Source organism: Bufo bufo, chromosome 9 (genome assembly GCF_905171765.1).
Source record: "Bufo bufo chromosome 9, aBufBuf1.1, whole genome shotgun sequence".
In the NCBI taxonomy this organism is placed as follows: Eukaryota; Metazoa; Chordata; class Amphibia; order Anura; family Bufonidae; genus Bufo; species Bufo bufo.
In genome coordinates, this window is record NC_053397.1 from 18,114,747 (window position 1) to 18,133,010 (window position 18,264).

The window sequence follows — 18,264 nt, forward strand, 5'->3', positions numbered from 1 at the left end:
CTGCAGGCTGCCAGACTGATGAGTCATACTTCTCACATGAACGAGCACGCAGGACTCAGCTCTCAGTGTGATGTCATAAGGAGGCGTGGCCGGCCTTCACTCTAGCTGCCTAAGCCCACCCCCAGCCTTAGCTGCAGAAAAACCAGGAAGTGAACAGCTAGCTGGCAGCAGGTGAGGATGAAGTAGCAAGATGGGAATACCCCTTTAAGGTTAGAAAAACACGGAAGCCTTTTTTTCCACCCATCTATGGGTTCTGTCTGGTAAGGCTACTTTCACACTCGTGTTTGGTGCGGATCTGCCATGGATCTGCACAAACGCTTCCGTTCAGATAATACAACCGCATGCATCCGTTAGGAACGGATTTGTTTGCATTATCTGTAACATAGCCAAGACGGATCCGTCTTCTATTGGGCCATATTGTGTTCGTGAAAACGTCGGCCGCTGCATCGTCAGGTGGACACCAAAACCCTGCAAGCAGCGTTTTGATGTCCCCCTCCAGAGCGGAATGGAGGCAAACTCCTTTACCATTCAGAATGCATTAGGGAAAAACTGATCCGTTTTGGAGCGCTTGTGAGAGCCCTGAGCGGATCTCAGAAACGGAAACCAAAACGCCAGTGTGAAAGTAGCCTTAGTGTAGCCTGGCTGCATGGAAGTGAATGTGGCTGAGCTGCAATACCCCACACAGCCTATAGACAGGTGTGGCGCTGTTTTTTTTTTTAAGCCTGAATGCCTTTAAACAATTGCAGAGATCTGATGACTGGGTCTGGTCCACGATCTGCTTGGACTCCTTGTCTGGTCGCTATGGGTGTACTGCCTAAAAGGACTGGACCGGCAGCAGCACAGACAACGCAATCAACCGTCTCCAGACGCAGCCACGTCTGCTGGATTTCCTTGTTTAATATAATACATAGGGAATAATGTAAAACGCAGCACTTTATTCTTAATACCACCGAGCCCCGATCCACGTGTACATGTGAGCGTGGCTTTCAGGGAGGTCATCATACAACCATTGCAGGAAGCTGTACATATTGCAAGCGAAATCCCCCCCCCCCCCCCCAAAAAAAAAAAAAATATATATATATATATCTAACAGATATTAGGGTGGGGGATAAAAAGGGTTTCTCGGTGCACAGTCCCTAAGCAGTGGCGCGGAGAACTGACTCAAGCTTCTGAAACTGTAGGGTTCCAATAAACTGACGTGAGAATTACTTACATGGACGCCAAAAAACCACGGCAACGCTTACCCCCACCGAAAAAAAAAATAATTCCCAAAACACAAAAATATTCAACAGCTATGTACAAACAGCGTGGGGCTTCAGGATACAAAGACAGAAAGGAGGGGGGAAAAAAAAAAAAAGTCTTCCTCCGCCTTAGTCCACGTCTTCCATGTTACTGTAAGATGGAGCGGGCTCTGATGGGTGGGGGAAGAGATCCGAGACGGCTCCAGCTGCCACCTGGGGGGCGTCCTCTGAAGTTACGTTTGGCCCATAGGTCATTTGGCTGACCCCCTACGGACAGATAGAACAAAAAAAGTGTTAAAAACCACGCAGACAGGGACTTAAAGGGGTTGTATCCAGACTACGGATGGATCACAGAACAGGGGTTTCCATGTCTTTACCCCTTTAAGCTGGCCATACACATTAGATAAACACGCTGATATCAGCCGGACTAGCTGACCAACTAAGTATGGGGGCAGATGTCTGGGCGGTGAGGATCGGGCTGTTGGATTTTAGCATGGCTGATCTTTTTGTTCTCTGAGAGGTAAGTCACCTACAGGAGTCTAGCTCCTGTCTCTCCCTGTTCACAACATGTGTGTACTAGGAGGGGGGGGGCGTCAGCCGGCAGTGCGTGCGTACTAGGAGGGGGGGGGCGTCAGCCGGCAGTGCGTGCGTACTAGGAGGGGGGGGGGGGGCGTCAGCCGGCAGGGCGTGCGTACTAGGAGGGGGGGGGGGCGTCAGCCGGCAGTGCGTGCGTACTAGGAGGGGGGGGGGGGGGGGGGGGCGTCAGCCGGCAGTGCGTGCGTACTAGGAGGGGGGGGGGGGGGGGGGGGGGGGGGGGCGTCAGCCGGCAGTGCGTGCGTACTAGGAGGGGGGGGGGGGGGGCGTCAGCCGGCAGTGCGTGCGTACTAGGGGGGGGGGGGGGGGGGGCGTCAGCCGGCAGTGCGTGTGTACTAGGAGGGGGGGGGGGGGGCGTCAGCCGGCAGTGCGTGCGTACTAGGAGGGGGGGGGGGGGGCGTCAGCCGGCAGTGCGGCGTACTAGGGAGGGGGGGGGGGGGCGGGGGGGGGGGGCGTCAGCCGGCAGTGCGTGCGTACTAGGGAGGGGGGGGGGGGGGGGGGGGGGGGGGGGGGGCGGGGGGGGTGCGTTGGAGGGGGGGGGGGGGGGGGGGGGGGGGGGGGGGGGGGTGGGGGGGGGGGGGGGGGGGGGGGCGCGTCAGCCGGCAGTGCGTGCGTACTAGGAGGGGGGGGGGGGGGGGGGCGTCAGCCGGCAGTGCGTGCGTACTAGAGGAGGGGGGGGGGGGGGGGCGTCAGCCGGCAGTGCGTGTGTACTAGGAGGGGGGGGGGGGGGCGTCAGCCGGCAGTGCGTGCGTACTAGGAGGGGGGGGGGGGCGTCAGCCGGCAGTGCGTGCGTACTAGGAGGGGGGGGGGGCGTCAGCCGGCAGTGCGTGCGTACTAGGAGGGGGGGGGGGGGGGGCGTCAGCCGCAGTGCGTGCGTACTAGGAGGGGGGGGGGGGGGGGGGGCGTCAGCCGGCAGTGCGTGCGTACTAGGAGGGGAGGGGGGGGGGGCGTCAGCCGGCAGTGCGAGCGTACAGGAGGGGGGGGGGGGGCGTCAGCGGCAGTGCGTGCGTACTAGGAGGGGGGGGGGGGCGTCAGCCGGCAGTGCGTGTGTACTAGGAGGGGGGGGGGGGGGGCGTCAGCCGGCAGTGCGTGCGTACTAGGAGGGGGGGGGGGCGTCAGCCGGCAGTGCGTGCGTACTAGGAGGGGGGGGGGGGCGTCAGCCGGCAGTGCGTGCGTACTAGGAGGGGGGGGCGTCAGCCGGCAGTGCGTGCGTACTAGGAGGGGGGGGGGGCGTCAGCCGGCAGTGCGTGTGTACTAGGAGGGGGGGGCGTCAGCCGGCAGTGCGTGTGTACTAGGAGGGGGGGGGGGCGTCAGCCGGCAGTGCGTGTGTACTAGGAGGGGGGGGGGGGCGTCAGCCGGCAGTGCGTGTGTACTAGGAGGGGGGGGGCGTCAGCCGGCAGTGCGTGTGTACTAGGAGGGGGGCTTATACCTACTGGAGACAATTCCTGTGTCATGCTCCGCCCCCCTGAGGAGGCCATGCACCAGGCATAGCACAGAATCAGACCTGTCCAGAGGGTACCTTTATGCACAATTTTAGGCTTTTCACATAATAAAAGTAGGGCATAGTTCACATTGAACATCCGCAGATTGCTCATCTGTCCGGTAAATGCCGCGCTCTCTGGAATCAATGTGGCCCGTCAGGGAGCATTTGTTCTGGTCATCTGACAGATTCCGTGCAGACATTTTTCCATTCACTTTTTTTTATATAGAAAAAGCACATTTTTGAACACTGCCATCAGCTTAACCACTGTATAATGAAAAGACTTGATACATTCATACACTGTGTTCCAATGATAACGGGAACTCCTTACATTCAGGAGGCCAAGAACGCATCAAATACTAAATCAGACGATGAGGGTTTGTTACAATGTATCAGTGCAGGTAGAGCTATTAGGCTACATGCAGACGACAGTGAAAAATAAAATGTCCATTAAAAACTAACACACTGTCAGTTGTCAGAGTGTGTGCATCCATTTTCTGGCCATGTGTCCGTTTTTCATCAGTTTTTTTTATGTCTGTTAAAAACTGCATGAAAAATGGAACAATTTGATTGGCAGTTATTTCTAGACCCACCCTTCTGAGAACCCCCGCAGGACGGTAGGCCCCCAGCTAAAATAATGTCCTCCATAGTGTAGGAATTATTTTTTTATTGTCCCCAGCTTTAATAATGCCCCCAATGTAGGGCCCCATCTTAAATAATTTCCCCCATGGTTTAAATAATGCCCCCATTATTGCCCACCACTTTTTTTTTGTCGTTTCTGATTTTACGGGGGGGGGGGGGGGGGGGGGGGGGGTGGGAATAAAAAAAATGAAAAAAAAACCCTCATCTCAACCACTTGCTGGCGCTGCAGCAGTCTCTTCTCGCTTCACTGAACGGGACCTGCCGAAGGTGCGCGATGACCTCACTGCGCGCTAGCACGTGGTTATGTTACCACGCAAATAGCAGGTCCTGCTCAATGAAGAGAGAAAAGACTGCCGCACTGCAAGCAAGTGGATGAGGCGAGTTTTTTTTTAACCCCTCCTGGGTAAAGTGTACCCGTTTTTAACGGTCGTTAGACGGGTGCACTCCTGTCAAATCGGCCGTTAAAAACGGTCCCGTTGATTTAAAGGGGTCCGTCTGACCGTGAAAACGGCCAAAAATAGGACGTCCTATTTTTGGACGGACGCTATTCACTGGCCGTTAAAAGAACGGCCATGTGAATAGCCCCATAGACTTTCAGTGGTGCTAAAAATGGCGTGTGCATGAGGCCTTAGGCTATGTCTGGGATGTCCAACCTGTGGCTCTCCAGCTGTTGTAAAACTACAATTCCCACCATGCCCTGCTGTAGGCAGTCTGGGCATGCTGGGAGTTGTAGTTTTGCAACAGCTGGAGAGCCGCAGGTTAGCCATCGCTGGGCTATGTTCTAAACAGCCTGGACTCCCATCTGACACATTGTAACAAACTAGCAGAGAGAGCTGTGCAGTTGCTGATGTGCTGAGCTCACAGAGCATTGTCTACACCGGATACACTTGTATCCCCCCCCCCCCCCCCCCCTGCAGACAGCAGGCCAAGCTACCGACAGGTATGTGGCCTCTGAATGTAACCGAGTGTTCTCATTCACTGACAGCAAGAAAATATCCTGGAGAAAGTGAGGAAGCGAAAGAATGTCTATTACAGGGGTCAGCAACCCTTCGACACTCCAGCTGCTGTGAAACTGCAACTCCCAGCATGCACACTTGCATCGCTGATCTTTGAACTCCCTAGAACTGAATGGAGCATTCTGGGAGTTGTAGTTCTAGAACAGCTGGAGTGTCGGAGGTTGCTGATCCCTGCTCTATTAAAAAGTTGTAGAACTTTTCATTTACCCCTGACTGTGCATAATTGTATGAAACCAGAAAAACACCTGAAAAGCAAAGATTACAAAAAAAAAAAAAAAAAAAAAAAATTTAACAAACTTGTATATACAACACTTTGGAAGCGTAAAGGGTTTGTACCAAGAGTACAGGGGTTTTCCAGAATTTTTATATTGATTTCCTATCCTCAGGATGGGTCATCAGTATTTGATTGGGGTCCGACTTTCCTGCTACTCCTGCCGATTAGCGGTTTGAAGAGGCCGCAGTACTCTGGTGAGAGCTGCCGCCTCCTTACAGCTTACCAAGCACAGCGCCGTCCAATGTATAGTGGCTGAGCCTGGTATTGCAGCCCAGGCTCATTCACTTGAACGGGCCTGAGGTGCGCCTAAGTCATATGACTGATAAATGAGACGTCAGTGGCCTAAGACAGTGTTTCCCAACCAGTGTGCCTCCAGCTGTTGCAAAACTACAACTCCCAGCATGCCCGCACAGCCAAAGGCTGTCCGGGCATGCTGGGAGTTGTAGTTTTGCAACAGCTGGAGGCACACTGGTTGGGAAACACTGGCCTAAGAGGCTGTGGCACTTACCTGAGCACCACGGCCTCTTCAAACAGCTGATCAGCGGGACTCCTTGGAGACGGACCCCCACGATCAGATACTGATCGCCTATCCTGAGGCTAGGCAATCCATATCAAAATCCTGGACAACTTCTTTAAAAACGTATCTCCATGGACCGCCACCCAACAGATGCTTATCATCTATCATTAGCTTTAATCTTTAAAAGGGTTTTCTCATCACAGACAACAGGGGCATTTCGCTAGGATATGCCCCCATTGTCTGATCAGTGGGGGTCCCATCTCTGGGACCCGGACCTACGCTAAGAACGGAGCGGGGAGAGCGGTGGCTGGGGGGTACAGCCACCGCCAAGCGCTCTCCCCATACAAGTGAATGGGAGCGCACCGCGCTTGTGCGGCCACCGCTCCCATTCATTTCAATGGGGCCGACGGAAATAGCCCAGACAGCGTTCAGCTATTTTCGGCAGCCCTATAGAAATGAATGGAAGGCGGCTGCGCATGCGCCGTGCGTCCTCCGCCACCTTCCCCGCTCTGTTCTCAGTGTAGGTGCGGGTCCCAGAGATAGGACCCACACATATCAGACAATGGGGGCATATCCTAGTGATATGCCCCCATCATCTGTGATGGGAAAACCCCTTTAACTGATGGGCATGAAAGCAAGAAAAATGTATAAAAAAAAAAAAAAATGTATAAAAAAAAAAAAAAAAAAGCCAGATACATATTATACACATTTATTAAATATCTTTGTTTCCCATACATTGTACATATATAAAAACTCAAGCTACCGCTCTGATGCATTCAAAGTGAAACAACTTTATTCAGGTTAAACATTCCAAACATAAACCACTTTAACACTAGATAGTTATTTTTTTTTTTTTAAACCTAGATTTCATAAAAATATCTCAGAATATAAATAGACAATATAAGTTATGGACACATAAATGGTCAATCTGAAGTCGAGCTCTGTAAAAAGTACAAAAATACACGTCTGAGTATTACCCGCCGCTTAATGCCCACGAGGATTAACAAGATTATTGCAAATGCCATTTATTAACCATGCAGGATCCTTAGACACGCTAACCGCCTGCAGACACGGACCCGCTACATGGTAATGGGGGCGGCTTACATCATAGGAGGTTCCTAACCGTTTACAGAAATGGTCAAAAAGCAGGAAAAACAAGTATTTAGTATATTACGATGCGCACTTTTGTCACACGCTACAGTTCCCTGAACAGGCAGGTGTGGCGCCACTGAGCAGAGAAACTGCTGGCATCTACCACTGCATCCCCTTCCTTCTCAGGATCTGCGGAGGTCCCCACCGCATGATCATACTCAATATGATACTCAACATAGCAATATGCCCTCACGCTCCATCTCAAAACATGCTGGGAGTTGTAGTTACAGACTCCTGCTATACAGCGCCACAGTGGTTCTGCTCTAGTCTTGGAGAAATGTAATGTCTTAAAGGGGATGTCCACTCCTTTTATATCGGTGACCCATCCTCAGGATAGGCAAACACCCTGGACCCTCGCCAGTCAGCTGTTCTAATATTAAAGGGTTTATATCCAGGAATTGATAATGATGACCTATCCACAGGATAGGTCGTCATTATCACATCGGTGGCGTCCAATTCCCAGCATCCCTGCTGATCAGCTGTTTCGTGGGACCCACCACTAGTGAGTACTGAGGGCTCCTGGAGGATTTCCAAGCACAGCGCCATACATTGTATAGTGGCCATGCTTGGTAATGCAGCTCAGCCCCATTCACTTCTATGGGGCTGAGCTGTGCCTAGGACATGTGACCAATGAACGCGACATCGCTGGCCTAGGAAGAGCTGGCGTCTTGGGTGTCGGACCCCCACCGATCAGATACGGATGACCTATCCAGAAGATAGGTCATCAATATAAATTCCTGGATGAAGAGATTCATTCAGAAGGGTTCCCCCAAATATACACTAGGATCAGCAGTAATCTAGCAGCAAGCGTTTAATTCCTCTAGCGCCTCCGCAGGGGAAATGAGGCATTACACAGATGTCATTGAAATCAATAGGCCGTCTGTGTAATGTGGACACGCTGGGTCCTCCAGAATATATCTGGGCGTTTATACCAATCCCCTACATCCCTCGCAGCATTCTTCAACATTCCTAACACTGCTTAGTGCATTTGTTCGGGATTTCACTGGATTATCGTAGGTCAAATCAAAGTATTTAAGGGTTTTGGGGGGGAGGGGGGGGGGGTATGGAATGAGAGAAGATCAGTAAAGGCCGGCTTATTGCCGTAAACCCCCCTCTCTCTCTCTACTGGAGACATTTTCACTTAAAGGAACCCTAAAGCCGTCAGATGGGGGTCTCGTATCGTTCACACTTGTGTAAATAGTTCCAGCAATTGTAGTAATGATGGGGATAAAGAGTGGAATTTGATGAATGTATGAATTAAGTCTAGAGGCAACGGGGGTTTATTAAAGATAAATACTCCTGCCTGTGGAGGTCCCGGACTTCGAGGGGTCGTCTACTCTGGACAATTCCCTTTGGTTAGAAGCTGATCACAGGAGGTTCCGCTGCAGACACTCCCTTTGATCGGCAGTAATCGTCTCCGTTCCCTGAAGCGCCACCGCAGGAGAAACGCAGCATTACACAGCTGCCATATTGAAGGGGCTGTCCATGTAATGCACGGTCCTCCAGAGCCCTACTACCAAGTCCCTAAGTGTGAATTTCAGGGTCTTCTAAACCGTATGACTCTTTAATACGAAGATTAGGGGGTCTCTTCATCATACAGGATGAAGAAAAGCCCTTCTATGAAAATGGAAGACGATGAAGGAATTTTTGAATTCCCCCCATGGCTTTAACAAGCTACCAACCACCTCTGCTGCTCCGATAACAGGACTGAATTCTTTACAGGGACTGTGCGAGATTAGGATCAGCGCCCCTCTGGACATGGCGACGAGACAACCCAGATAAAGGGGTGTTCCATATCTACCCGATAGCTGTGGGTCCCACCTCTTAGACCAGCATCTAGAAGGAGGGTGCCAAGAACCGCCATCCTGACTGGTGAAGAAAGAAAAGCGGAGGCTGCGGATGTGCACACCGCTATCCAGTCACTTCTATTGCGGTCGTGGAAGCAGACAGTCACGCTTGCTCAGCTACCCCCTATAGAAGCGAATGGAGAGATCTGGACATGTGCAGCCTCCTCTGCAGCCAGTGGTGGCCTCAGCTGTCAGGATGGCGGTCTCTGGAGAAAGACGTGGGTCACACCTCTGGGACCGGCTCTATCAGAAATGTATGGCAAGTATGCCCAACATAGGAACAGCCCTTTAAAGAATTGCTGTTTGTGCAGTTTTCTACTAGATGCTCTAAAACGACCCAAAGTAGAGGCGTCTTATGATATATTAGAACAACAAGTGACTACGAGCTCCTTGTTCTTTAACGAATAAAGAAACGTTCATTGTAATCACCGGCTGCAAAGAACTAAGAAAATAATCTGCAACATAACCGCTCTGCTACCCCCATTATAATCGGATGTGATGGACCTGACTCACTACTACCCCCATTATAATCGGATGTGATGGACCTGATTCACCACTACCCCCATTATAACCAGACGTGATGGACCTGACTCACTACTACCCCCATTATAACCAGACGTGATGAACCTGACTCACCACTACCTCCATTATAACCAGACGTGATGAACCTGACTCACTACTACCTCCATTATAATCAGATGTGATGGACCCGACTCACTACTACCCCCATTATAACCAGACGTGATGGACCTGACTCACTACTACCCCCATTATAACCAGACGTGATGAACCTGACTCACCACTACCTCCATTATAACCAGACGTGATGAACCTGACTCACTACTACCTCCATTATAATCGGATGTGATGGACCTGATTCACCACTACCCCCATTATAACCAGACGTGATGGACCTGACTCACTACTACCCCCATTATAACCAGACGTGATGAACCTGACTCACCACTACCTCCATTATAACCAGACGTGATGAACCTGACTCACTACTACCTCCATTATAATCAGATGTGATGGACCCGACTCACTACTACCCCCATTATAACCAGACGTGATGGACCTGACTCACTACTACCCCCATTATAACCAGACGTGATGAACCTGACTCACCACTACCTCCATTATAACCAGACGTGATGAACCTGACTCACTACTACCTCCATTATAATCAGACGTGATGGACCTGACTCGCTACTACCTCCATTATAACCAGACGTGATGGACCCGACTCACTACTACCTCCATTATAACCAGACGTGATGGACCTGACTCGCTACTATCCCCATTACAGTATAACCAGATGTGACGGACCTGACTCGCTACTACCCACCCCTCCCAATTATAACCTGACCTGTGGAACTTAACTTACTATAACCCCCACTATAACTGGACATGATGGACCTGACTCACTACTACCCCACATTATAACTTGACCTGAGGGACCTCACTACTACCTCCATTAAAACATGACGTGGTGGACCTGACTCGCTACTACCCCCATTATAACCAGATGTGGTGGACCTGACTCGCTACTACCCCCATTATAACCTGACCTGAGGGAGCTACTACCCCCATTGTAATCTAACCTTAGGGACCTGACTCGCTACTACCCCCATTGTAATCTAACCTTAGGGACCTGACTCGCTACTACCCCCATTGTAATCTAACCTTAGGGACCTGACTCACTACTACCCTGCATTAGAACTTGACTCACTAGTACCACTGCTATAATCTGACCTAAGGCACCTAACTCACTACTACCCCCCATGATATCCTGCTGTGGGAATAGACACCAGCCGTACAGATTTGGCCACATTTTAGGAATGCCTGATGATATCCACAGGGTTAAACAGATCATCAGGAATGGGGTTAAAGTTTTGGCTTCTCTGCTTAGTTAAAGGAGCTGTCTAATAAGAGACAACCCAACTCAAAATGTGCCGATCCTGACTAATTTTACTGGGGAAACTACTAATAGCCAGGCACTTCCCCCTGCAGCGGCCTCTGCAGCACTTCCCCCTGCAGCGGCCATTCATATGAATATATACCCATGTATTAAATGGATGGTTAGAGTCCATCAAAACGAGAGCTGCCCGGTACAAAATGTGAGACCCCCCCCCCTTATAATATCCATATGCTCTGAAAGCGCATAGGGAGAGGCGTGATGTCCACAAGGCAACCCCTTTATGGTAGAGCGACCCACTCACCTTGGCAAGTCTTAAGGTGCATCTTACAAGCAGTGATCCTCCACGATCACACTGTCCAGGCTAAAGCTAATACTCAGTGCAATGCTTAGCTCCCTCTAGTGGCCACACCATTAAACACGTCAACCATTCCACGAAAAACACCTCTGCCTTCCTGGGGAGCGGAGGGAATAGAAATATGTGAAGAATCTACATAAATTGAAGACGATCATATTTTACCAGCAGGCTGTATGTTGGTGTTTTATTTTTAAAATATTTGATGTTATCCTGGTGGCCATATGTGACTCATTCTCCGTGTTATTTCAATATAATATATAATATTCCTGTTTCTACTGGACGGGATGCATATTTTTCCATAAAATCTCCTGCGGTCCTTGTTTACTCAACATCCGTGTGAACTGACCCCCCCCCCCTGGGCTACAGATCCTTGCCGCATCGGCCCGCCACGATATGCGTGTACATTGAAGTATTGCAAATAAACAGTGACATTCATTGGCCAACCGTAGGACATGGTAATCCTGCATGGTAAACCAAGTCTGACAGTCGTATCAGAGGCCTCTACCTCCCCTGGGACTGGTACATAAAGGGATAGAATATATTCAAGAAGAAGGCAACAATGGCTGCCATGGTGCCAAGGACAAAGTAACGGATACGGGCTTCGTCAGAGTAGTCCGAGAGCTGGACGGGATCGTGAGTGGTGGGGGCTCTGTGGCGTCGCTGTAAGTCCGCGTCATGGTGGAGTTCCTCCTCTTCGGCCTCCAGTGCTTGCCAGATCAGAGAAGCCTGCGGTGTGCGGAAACCTGTGTCAGAGCTGGGGGGACGACATATAGGAGCACAAAGCTTCTAGAGACGCACAACATCCACATCTGCCAAGCACAGACACAGCCAACAGGACGTTTAAAGGGGTATTCCCCAGGATATGCATGGAGGACGCACATAATCTTAAGGAAGACCTGACCTCTTTCTACATTTTCCTGCACAGCAGACCCCCCGCACGCCCGGCGGTGCAGGAAACTGCAGCTGGCCCCGTTCAACAGAATGGAGCTGTGCTGAAGATCAGCTGCAAAGGGGACGGCTGGGGCGCCGCTGTGCAGGAAAAAAAACAAACAAAGGGGGGGATGCAATGCATGTACACTCTCATTCGCAAGGACTGTGAGGGTCTTAGAGGTCAGACCCCCACTTATCATAAAGTGATGCATATACTAACATTAAGCGATCAAGTCACAAGAGGGGAATACCACTTTAATATATATTACATTATTCTGCAGCGCTTTACAGGCATTACCACTACTTTAGTTTTTTATATAAGTCTCCAGACAAACTGACAACATAGAGAAAAAAATTATATAAAAATCCGACCGCTGCATAGATGGTTGGGTCAAGTCCTCCAAAGGAATCAGTGTTTCTACGAAGAGAGATTCTGGGTAGGGGGCAAGAAACTCATCTTTGAGCTATTCAACGTCTTCAATATGAAGATCTGAATGGCAAAATGATGGATCCACACGTCTTGTCAGAGGTGCGCATCAATGTATACGTCAGACAGAAGCCTCTGATGTCTAACACAAGTATCGCTTTTCTACAAGTCCATGTGCCGTTTGCGTGGTGGTGGCCAGATGGAACTCAAACATTTAGCCGACCGGTGACAGAGCGCCGTCATCTGGCAGGTTGGAGTTTTTCACTAGGCCACAAACTATTGCTCTGTAAAAAGGCGTTCACGGAAAGATCATTTATCAGTCGCCTGATGTCAATGAACGCGCATGCCCTTTCTGAATGACTGGACTAAAATTTGCACCGCAGCTTTAGCGCAATGATCGTTCCCTGGATAAGACTGTATGGCCACCCTATACAGGAACTGCACGAACATTGGTCGCCTCCGTGAACTAACATATGGACATTCACATGGCGACTGGAATCGCACAGAGATTTTGGTGCAGCTTTTACACCCAAAGTCCGAAGTGGATACAGAAGCAATGAGACCGAGAGAGCGCCAATATGTTCCCTTTATGCTAGAACTACTTCTGGTTTTGGCGCAACAAAACTGCATGCGTGATTCCAGTCTAAGGCTAAATAACGGCAATAAGTGCAGAGCAGCGCACGCTAGATTTCTATGGGTTAAATTGGGACTGGCTGACGTGAGTTGCACTGATGTTTATCAGCTGAAGCACCGGTCCGGTGTCCTAACAAATCCATTTTTAGTAAATACTAGTTTTTGAGAAAAACGTTCCGTTCCTGTTATTCCTAGTGAAAACGCATATAACAATTGACACATGGCTATTACCATTCCTCTGGTCAATGGCGTGTGTCCTTACACTATCCAATCAGGGCTTACACAGTGTCAGACTGTACAGTATCAGCCCACATGCCCATCCACCTGACATACATACAATACAAGACGTACATATGCTGTATCATAATGTCAGCCAGATGTAGGCTGCTTGTGCCGTACGTTTTAGGTTGCAACTGACTAATGACTGATAAAAACCCAACGCAGCTGATAAGATCTCTGATAGCCTGTCAGACACCCAGAAAGGACAGGACAAAAATAGCTGTAATTACTCTTTTTGGTAGAGAATCAACCAGCGTAGGAGATTAAAGGGGTTATCCAAGACTTTAAAATGCCCCCCCCCCCCCATATGCCGGGCCCCTCACAATGAATATACTTACCTGGGTCCCCACACTGCCACTGCGGCTTCTCCCCGTGCGCGGATAAAAAAACATCCGGTGTGAGGCGGGGGGGGGGGAGCATTGCCATTGCCTTATTTACAGTGGGTTAGAAGTGACCAGTTGACTCCTGGCAAACTGGACTAAAGTTGGCTCCAACATCGGCTAGTAGGGAGGGTCAGATGTTGCATCCCAAATGACTCCTTTGTAACCTATTCTATTGCTGGGTCACCTAACATTATGCTGGTTTAAAAAAAATTATTGTTGCTTTATTGCCAAAACAGCACCACGCCTATCCATGGGCTTTGTATGGTATTGCAATTAATCTTCAATGACATTAATGGGGCCGAGCTGCAATACAACACACAACCTGTGCACAGGTGTGGCGCTGTTTATGGAAGAAAGCAGCTAGTATACAAACCCTTTAAGGCTGGTCATACGGCATCATTTTCCCAGTGATATTATAAAGGAAGAGAACCAGTCATGCACCAATGATAAGAAACATAATGATCTTTGTAGCGAATTACTGATGGTCCTTGGACAGGCAGGTGCCTCGCCAGCCATTGGTGCTGACCAGGCATATGGCAGTCTGGTACCCCTCAGTGTGCGTGCTTCTCAGCTCTCTCACCTGACTAGCAGCCCCTTCAGCAGATGCTCCTGTTTCAGGCCTGTGATCAGCCGGATGCCCCCGCACTGGTCTCTCCACAGGAGAGTTACGCCGTCGGTAGAAGAGCACATATGCATATCTCGTCACCACTTGGCTCTCGTCGACTGTGGTCACTGTGCTGTCATCAAACAATCTCCAGCCTAAAAAAAGAGAGAGGGAATTTATGAAAGACTGTGAGGTTCCCGAAAGGTACACCACACGATGCTCAAACCAAAATACGCACCCACGTCACTCCGCTGACTGTTCTTCTCATTAGGAAGCCTGGCATAGGCAGTGTAGTGACCGCCGATCATACCCCCGTAATGGTTTATCACTGCATACAGGTCATAGATCGGCCTCTGGTGGTCTTCCTTCTGACCGATGCAGAATGTAGTGAGGTCAAGCCCCCTGTGGGAAGGAAGTGAATTACACATCATTTAGAGTGCTAGTGTGAAGGTGTTTTCTGGGATTAACTATTGATCATCTACCCTCAGGGATAGGTGATCAATATCAGATTGGTGAGTGACCACGCTAGGACAAGTGCTAGACCAAGCACAGTGACTGTTCATCTGAATAGGACTGAACTACACAAGGGCCATGTAACATCACAGGCCTAGAAAAAGGCAGTGATAACAGGCGCTGAACCCCCACCAATCAGATACTAATCACCTATCATGAAGGTAGGTCATTAGTATTTAAAAATCAGGAAACCCACCCTGTAAACCGGCCACACATTGACTCACAGGGTAACTACTCGCAGGTGGCAATATAGACGTCCTCCTTTTAGAGGAGAGCCAATTTGCATACATTTCCCAGGGAGCTTTGCCTGTAAGGGTAGGTTCACACAGAAATTTTTGTGGAAGGTTTTTGAAGATGATTTTCCTTCATGTCTTCCAGGCAAAGCCAGAAGTGGATCCAGCAGGTAGGTGATGTACAAGTCCTTCTTTTATATTTCCAAATCCACTTCTGGCTTTGGATGAAGAACCCAAAAGGAAAATTTGCCTCAAAACCCCCTTAAACCCCCCCCCCCCCCCAAAAAAAAACTAAACACTTCAGTCCGAACCTACCCTTAGACTTCCTCCATCAGCTGGATCTCCACAAGAAGAACCATTTCCTTCTAAAAGTGCTCTTCAGCTCAAGATATTTTAGAAGTTTTGAATCGAGTGTCACTGGTGTCGGGAACCTTACCTGACAGGGAAGTCCACCAGGTCATTTATTTTGTCTCTCCAGATAAATGTGCGGAAGGAGAAACGTTTCAGCTGGATGATCAGGATGTTCGGCAGCCTCCACAGCATCAGCTGCTTGGAAGCTTCTCGGTGTTGGTTACACTTGGGGCAGTACCTGGAGGAAATGAAAGAAAACCCTGGTGAAATACTGTACATGAAACCGAAGATGGCGATGATGTCTGCTATCAGATAATTATATATACCCAACATTATCAACTACAAACTTGCATAGAAGTCTTAAAACTGTATTCGGTTGTTTTTTTATAGCCACATCTTGGATGGTAATTCATTTCACTAATGCTGCAGACCTCTCCTAGGAGTATAGCAGATCGTTCCCCAGACATCTCAAAAGGCTTTCAGCTAGTGAGGGTTTCTGTTAAATTTTCTTTTTTGTTGAGGAAATGTTCTTAAAGGGGTTGTCTCGCATTAGACATTGGAGCCATATGCCACCATTGTCGGATAGGAGTGCATCCCAGAGGCGGGCCGCAAACACCCTTGGCTATTTTTGGAAGTCCCATAGAAATGAACGGAGAGCACACCGTGCGAGTGTAGCCGCCCTTCATTAATTTCTATGGACGCTCTGGACATAGCCAAGCAACCACTAACTCCGCTATTTCAGGCAGTCCCATGGAAGTGAAAGGAGCACTTGGGCAGTGCACTCTCAATTCATTTCTATAGAATTTCTGAAAATAGCCAAGCTAGAAGTGAACGCAGAGCACACCATGCATGCACGGTGCATTCTTGTTCACTTTGAGGGCCCCGTTATGGAGATATGTGCGGCTCCCAGACCCGCACTTGACTTTGGGAAAATCTCTTTAAAGGGATATGTCCCCAATCTGTAAAGTGATGGTACGGTGCATTGTTAGGATAAGCCATCACTTTATGATCTGTGGGGGGGGTTTGACCTCTGGGACCCCTACCCATCCTGCAAATGAAGCGGGTACAGCGTTTGTCTAGCACTGCATTCGCTTGATGGTGATAATGCTACTGCACAGCAAGCGTCTGCACAAGGAACTGCAGCATGGTACCGTTCAGGTGACTGGCAGCAGTTTTCCAGCACAGATGTGTGGCTAGGGTGCAGGGAAAACTCAGAATGTAGCGCTAAACCAGCAATGTTTCTCCTACATTCTCAGGATCAGTGGAGTTCAGTAGTTGTAGAACCGCAATCATAAAGTGATGGCACATCTTGGATTTTGGCAACAGCTGGACAAGATCCATTCGCTGCAGATCGTTGCATTGCACTCACCATGCTTCTTCTGGAGCCAGGACCTCGGGCTTGGTAAAGAGATTGAGACACTGCTCCAGGGTGAACAAGCCGACTCGAGCTGCTTCGCTCGCAGACCCCGGGTCCTCTTCGAATTCCAGCTCTTTTGACTCTACCAATACAAACTCCTTCATTCTCTCATTGTTCTTCCAGACCAGAGCAAGCGAGTATTCATCCGACAGGTCCAGCACCGTATCCCCTGCACCAGACGAAATAAGCAATGAACACGGGGAAAAATGCATTGGATTTTATTGAATCTTTTATACTGTAGTCAAGGTCTCCAAGGCTCTGTTCACACTAAGCTAATGTGATCACTCAGGATTTCAGAGCCCCATTTTGTGCATTACAAATAAAACAAACCTTTATCTTCCAGCTTCACCTCTCTACTGGTGGAATCAATCAGGATGATATTAAACAGGGAAGCATGGGAACTTAAGGACTCCACAGACTGCTGGTATCCTGGGACTGCAGCTAAAAATGAAGAAAAAAAACAAAAACAAAAAAAAAAACTGAATCACATCTGCATTGATTGTACAGCAATATGCAGATCGCTCACAAATACTGGGGTTGGACTAGCAATAAACTGGAATACATTGGTCTGGAATGTCTGTGGATTTGGCAAGCACCCAATAAAACACGAATGCAATTATCTAATAGGCAGGAATTAAAAAAAATATGTTGTGCACGGACTGGGAAAATGTAGGGCAATTAAGCACGTAAAGGTGTTGAGGCACGTCTGGGACTTGCACCTATCTCAAGAACACGGCCCCAATAAAGGTGGGACCTCCACCTGACAATAGTGGCATATTCTAGCAATACACCAACGTCTGAGGTGAGACAACCCCTTTAAAGGACACAGCAAGTTTACTTTTTCTTTTTTTATAATGCTGCATAGCAAACCATTGACACGCCTAAATTGCACCGTATGTGGTTTGAACAAGCATGCATTATCTGTGGCCCATAAACAATAACAAAAAACGTACCTTCGGGTTTGACCGATTTTTCGACCGACGTCTCTTTCTCGCCCCCAGAATCAAACTCCCTTAAGGCGTCTGAAGACTGTTCAGAGAAACCAGAGTCTGTGCTGACCAATGAGTGCCGGTCCACACAGGTCTTTCCCTGTACGTTGGAGTCGCCCAGCTCCGGCTGTAGTGAGAGACCTTGAGAAGGTCCGAGGGCTGGTTGTGCAGAATGAGAGTCTCTGACATCATCAAAAGCTTCTTCTAAAAAGGTGCCGCTGGGCTGGGACAGGGAGTCTGGCTTCTCTGGGCTTAGTGGTTGTGGGGGCTGCTCTGGGGAAGTTCTTCCAGGTACAAAGGGAGGCTGGAAAACATTTACCGAATACCTAGGGGGAAGAAACAAAAGGTCTTTATTAGTAAGAAGTGAATATCTTTGTATAATCAGGGCAGGGAGGTGCTCCTCCAGGAACTCGCTGCAGTCTTAGACCCCTTGCAGACGAGCATTTGTCACGCTGCGAGTCCGCAG

At 49.4% G+C, this 18,264-nt stretch overlaps 1 protein-coding gene and 1 long non-coding RNA gene across 10 annotated transcripts in view; one reads left to right on the forward strand and one right to left on the reverse strand.

Annotated features, from left to right (window-relative positions):
* Nucleotides 1-877: 877 nt before the first annotated feature.
* USP19 (ubiquitin specific peptidase 19) overlaps nucleotides 878-18,264 on the reverse strand; it is a 72,094-nt gene continuing 54,707 nt past the window's right edge. For 4 of the 9 annotated variants that reach the window (XR_005774178.1, XR_005774179.1, XR_005774173.1 and 1 more), the window contains exons 20-28: nucleotides 17,763-18,124; nucleotides 17,140-17,250; nucleotides 16,762-16,978; nucleotides 15,478-15,630; nucleotides 14,534-14,697; nucleotides 14,272-14,450; nucleotides 10,459-11,765; nucleotides 10,262-10,376; nucleotides 9,975-10,092 (exon numbers count right to left, since the gene is read on the reverse strand). Coding sequence is in view for 2 of the 9 variants with exons in the window: in XM_040407054.1 (XP_040262988.1) it covers nucleotides 11,541-11,765; nucleotides 14,272-14,450; nucleotides 14,534-14,697; nucleotides 15,478-15,630; nucleotides 16,762-16,978; nucleotides 17,140-17,250; nucleotides 17,763-18,124 (1,411 nt within the window). In the remaining 7 variants the exon portion in view is untranslated. Of the gene's footprint in view, nucleotides 1,509-9,030; nucleotides 9,268-9,666; nucleotides 10,093-10,176; nucleotides 10,236-10,261; nucleotides 10,377-10,418; nucleotides 11,766-14,271; nucleotides 14,451-14,533; nucleotides 14,698-15,477; nucleotides 15,631-16,761; nucleotides 16,979-17,139; nucleotides 17,251-17,762; nucleotides 18,125-18,264 lie in introns of those variants that run through there. The other 5 variants (XR_005774176.1, XR_005774174.1, XR_005774175.1 and 2 more) reach the window with 5 other exon arrangements.
* Nucleotides 7,432-10,025, forward strand: LOC120978740. Its single transcript, XR_005774180.1, has 2 exons — nucleotides 7,432-8,726; nucleotides 8,959-10,025. It is a non-coding gene; the product is annotated as an uncharacterized LOC120978740 (long non-coding RNA).